Raw genomic sequence first — 4730 nt, forward strand, 5'->3', positions numbered from 1 at the left:
GAGGCAGTTTGGGGTGGAGACAAGGATGGGGATGTCCAGGTGAGGTGGTTTGATGGAACCCCAGCCCTCCATCCCTGATGCTGTTGAGGCAGGGATGGAATGAAAGACTCCAAAGTCTTCAGAAGGTGGATCAGAAGGGATTTAAAGAAAGCAACAGGTCCTTTTATAATGTGGCTCACTAAGGTGAGACTTGATTGGCCTCAAAGTGAAAACCTCTCACACCATTGGTGAGCTATGAACAGCACACTCTGGAGAACCAGATCTATAAACAATTATTACAGAAAGAGAGAGAAAAATAGTTTGAATTTTTTTCTCTGAGTTTCCCACTGTCGCTGTTGTATTTTCTGGAAAAATCCCTTCACCCAGGATTTTTCTTCTGGGAAGCTGAGAAGCCTCAGAGAAAAAGGAAAACAGTATTATCTCATTTGCTTCTCCTGTGTTTTGCTGCTTTGGAATGTGGTTGGAGATTGTTTATCCAACAGGTGATTGTTTTGTTGGTTTCTGCTGTGAATTATTTTGACTTATTGGCCAATTACGGTCACGCTGTGTTGGACTCTGGAGAAAGAGTCACGAGTTTCATTAATATCCTCTAAGCCTTCTGTAAGTATCCTTTAGAATAGTTTAGTTTAGTATTCTTTTATATAATATAGCATCATAAAATAATAAATTAGCCTTCTAAGAAGAATATAGAATATTCTTCTTACAATTCTGTATTATAAACCCAGCTAACCAAACATTGTGCTGACAAGCAATTATTAGTCCACTACTAACTCTCACCTTCATCAAGCCCTGCCCATTTATTTCAATTAACTCCAATAAAGCTTACCTCTAACTAAAATCTTCTCTCCTCTAAAATCTCTAAATCCCTTAAGGTTTATGGCTCACACGTGTGTCTGTGTGTGATCACAGCCACGCCGTGCCATCCTACCTGTCGAAGATGGCCCCGACGCCGGCGCTGTGGGCGCTGTTCCTGTGCACGTGCAGCCCCGTGGCCAGCAGGATCCCGTCCTTCACGGCGATGGAGCGGTGCGAGAAGGAGGCAATCAGCAGCTCGTTCCACCCTGGGGAGGAGAAAAACCAGTGGGGCTGCAGGTTAGAGCCATGGGATCCTCGGGATCATCCCTCTAACAGGAGCCCTTGTTATGGATTTTTAAAAGTGACAGTGGGTTGGACAAACTAACAGTTTATCAAATTTCTCTTCTTCTATAAAGGAATGCAACTCAATAAGTTATTTATTTATTATTAGTTAAGTGTGTGAGAAATTTTGTTACAAGGTTGCAAACTTCAGAAGGCTTAGAAAATCTTAGAAAATATTAGAAAATCTTAAAAAATCTTAGAAAATCAAAGCAACAAGGCTGCAGGTTAGAGCCATGGGATCCTTGGGAAGTCTCCTCTCTAACATCACCTCTCTAACAGGAGCCTCTGGTGCAGGAACGTGGTTGGATGTGGGAAAGGAAGGAGGAGCCAGCTTTCTCTTGGATGTCAGGGAAAGGAAAAAAACCGTCAGGAACCCAGTGCACTAAAAATAAAGCTAATAAGGGGAGCAGTTTCCTCTACAAACCATGCAGACAGTGAGCAAACAGCTCTGCCTGAAGCTCCCCGTGGGTGTGTAGCCCTGAGCTCCCCTCTGCCCTCAGCCTCCCAGCAGTCCCAGCCCTATCAGCACTTGCTATCAGCTCATCAGGCTCCTCCTCAGGCCACAGAAGTTCATTCACCAGCCCTGAGCCCGGTAAAAGGGACCATGGAATCTCTGGCTTTATTTGTGGGTTTGCTGCTTCTGCCATGAAAATGCTGAGAGAGAGGGATTGGGTCTGTTCTCTGCACAGCCTCATGTCTGTGCCTGCTCCCACAGCTGCTTGGAAAACAGATTTTAGTCTTATCAGCTGGGCAGGCTGCTCTGGGATATAGGAAGGACATCCTCTGAGCCCAGACCTACAGGGAAGGGTAGGGAGATGTGACCTCCACACCTGCCAGCTCCCCCATCCAACACCTCTTCAATTCCTAAATCCACCACAGGCTGAGCTCAAGAATTCCTGAAACAAAGCCCCAAGGAGAGGAAATGCTGCCAAGCTTGAAGGGTGGAAATCTGGGTGACTTCCAGCCAGGAGCAGCATCTTCAGGAAGACAAGATGGGGTCTTCTGCAACACCTCTGAACATGTTCTGGAGTTCTGGTCCAGAAACCTCAGGATATTTGGATTTAAAGGGTTTTTTTTTCCCAGACTAGAAAAGCAACACAACAATATCCCTCACCTCTCCTGTCACAAGAACTCATCTCACAGCCTGGAATAAACACAAGGCCCATGTGTGCTGTATTTACCTTCTGCCGCAGCCGTGGCTTGTGCCATCAGAAATGTTGACAAGGAATAAAGTTCCCTCTTTCCTAAGTGGCCACAGGATGTTTCCACCCCAGCCACGGGAACATTTCTTTGGCTATTTACTGGGTGAGGCCTGGCACTTTCACAGGGATTGCAACACTGAAACCTGAGCAGGATGGAGGAGAAGGAGCCTGCAGAGCCCTGCTCCCGAGAGGAAGAGGAGCTCCCAGAGCCAGATCCACGGGAATTCATCACACACAGCCCCACAGCAGCTCCAGCCAACAGGAACCAGAGCTGTCTCTCCACACCCACTCCAAGCTGGGCTTATTCCATTGAAGGAGGGCTGGATTCATCAGCATCCTTCCTCTTGGATTGTTCCCATGCAGAGCTGGGATGTTTCAGCTGAAATGGGGAAGATTTTCCTACCTTGGCTTTCCCAAAGAGCTGCCAAGACAGAGGCAAGCAGGGAAAATTCACCATAACCACAGGCAGCAAACTGGAATTAGAGACCAACCAAGTGTCCCCCGAGAGTTCTGCATTTCAGCCAAGCTCTGGAGTGGCAGGGCAGAATTCTGTGACTCCTGTGACTCCTTTCTCACCCAACAGGGTGGCTGCAGCCTCCAGGGGTGCTCTGGCTCCTCTGGGACAGGGAAGGCACTCTGGCAGAGCAGTGGTCATTGTGTCAATCCATTTCTCTGCCAAGTTTCCCCACCAGCCCTACAAACCCAGCTGCAGGGATGTAACACTCAGCATCCTCTGCCAGGCTGAGAAAACATCAGGTTATTCCTGTCTCAGCTTGGAAACAAGAAAACTGGTGGAAAACACGCTTAAAAAAAAATCAGGTTTCCTTCCCTTCCCAACAGCTCAGAGAGGGAGTGTTTTTAAATGATTCAGGATCTGAGGAGAGCTGCTGCCAGCCCATGCAGCACTGCTCCTCCAGAGCCGTGTGCTCCACTTGTTTTGCCTCCCAGGATGCCTGACTGAGGCTCTTAGCTGGATTTTAATGCTTCAATATTTCATGGGCAGCTGTTCTCAGCAGGCCACTCAATAAAACATTGAGCCACTGCTTGGAAGGCCTGGGGAAGGTTATCTGAGGCCCCGGCAGAGGTGTCTGGAGCAGGGAGCTCCAGGGAGCTGCTCAGCAGGCTCAGGGTTGGAGGCACCAGGAAATTTGGGATGTGAGGGGGTTGGCAGCCCTTCTCCTGCTGTGTGGAGTGAGTCACAAACAGAGGACACAGGTCAGGAGTTCTCCAGCTCCAGCTTGAATCAGCTGCCTGCTGAAGAGAGAGGAAAACCTGGAACTGCCATGGTGGGGCTGGGTTCCACTTCCCAAAAGGAAAAGGCAGAGCTTTGTCCGAATCCAGCTCTTTGCAGAAAGCCCTCAAGGGTCCCCACAGAAAGGCTTCCCTGCTCATCCCCTCTCACAAGAGGCTCTGGAAATCCTCTTCAAACCCACACTTTGGATGTTCCAAAGGGCCCAGAGCCAGCTCTGGCAAAATCCATGGAGCACCTTGCCCCAGAGGCTGCAGGAGCCATCCTGGAAGGGTGCAGGACCCAGAAGTGAATTTGGGGGAAAGAAAAGACTTTAAAAGTACCAAAAGAGCTTCATGCTTTAAACACATCCTCCCCGAGCTCTGCTCCTGGTTTCTTGCCCTCCATGAGCTTTGTGCAGCAGCAGGAGCTTGAAATCACTCAGCAGGGGAAGACCCTTCCTACAACCAACTGCTTCCACCTCCCAAACGCTGCTCCTGCAGCCCCCTGCTGCACAAGGAAATTTAAAATAAGCCCTGAGAGCTCTATTTTCATCTTGGTGGGTGGGAGAAGAAGTGAGATGTACTTTTCTCCCCTTTCTGGTTTTAATTATGATCGAACATTTCAGTTTGATGAAATTTCATGGGGCTCTGAGCCCGCTTGGTCTTTCAAGCCTCAGTTTGGGAAGAAGGCAGAGTTTAACTCCTTTGGTTTAAGCCACCCAGCACCCATTTCTGAGTTCCTCATGGATCAGAGATGAAGCTGGGCTACTTTTCAGCTGATTGGCCACATTTTGGATCCAATTCACCAACACATCCCATGGAAAGGCTTTCAAAATCCTATTTAAAAACCGAACTCTCAGAGTCTATCAAGAATCGATTAAAGATTTTCAAGCTGCCAGGACCTAAATCTGAGGGTCAAACCTGTCCCTGAGCACTGCCCACGTGGGGACAGATGTTACTCACCTGCTCTGAGCAAGATGACCTGGTCATCCAGGGGCAGCTCGGAGAAGTGGGGGATCCTCTTGGCCCACTCCACCAGGGTGAAGAGCTGTTTGTCCGCTGCCTGGCAGATGTTTGTCACCGGGTCATTGGGCTGCCAAAAAAGTAAAAAATCAATTCAAAAAAGAGATGGAAAAGCTTGGAAAAGGCAGAGTGAGGGAA

The 4730-nt window shown here is 48.5% G+C and overlaps 1 protein-coding gene across 1 annotated transcript in view; it reads right to left on the reverse strand.

Annotated features, from left to right (window-relative positions):
• Positions 1-4730, reverse strand: part of RXRA (retinoid X receptor alpha) — a 35628-nt gene that overhangs the window by 8691 nt on the left and 22207 nt on the right. The window contains exons 5-6 of the mRNA XM_005421256.2: positions 4533-4662; positions 929-1061 (exon numbers count right to left, since the gene is read on the reverse strand). Of these exons, the coding sequence (XP_005421313.1) occupies positions 929-1061; positions 4533-4662 (263 nt within the window). The remainder of the gene's footprint in view (positions 1-928; positions 1062-4532; positions 4663-4730) is intronic.

This window comes from Geospiza fortis, unplaced genomic scaffold (assembly GCF_000277835.1).
Source record: "Geospiza fortis unplaced genomic scaffold, GeoFor_1.0 scaffold27, whole genome shotgun sequence".
NCBI classification, from domain to species: domain Eukaryota; kingdom Metazoa; phylum Chordata; class Aves; order Passeriformes; family Thraupidae; genus Geospiza; species Geospiza fortis.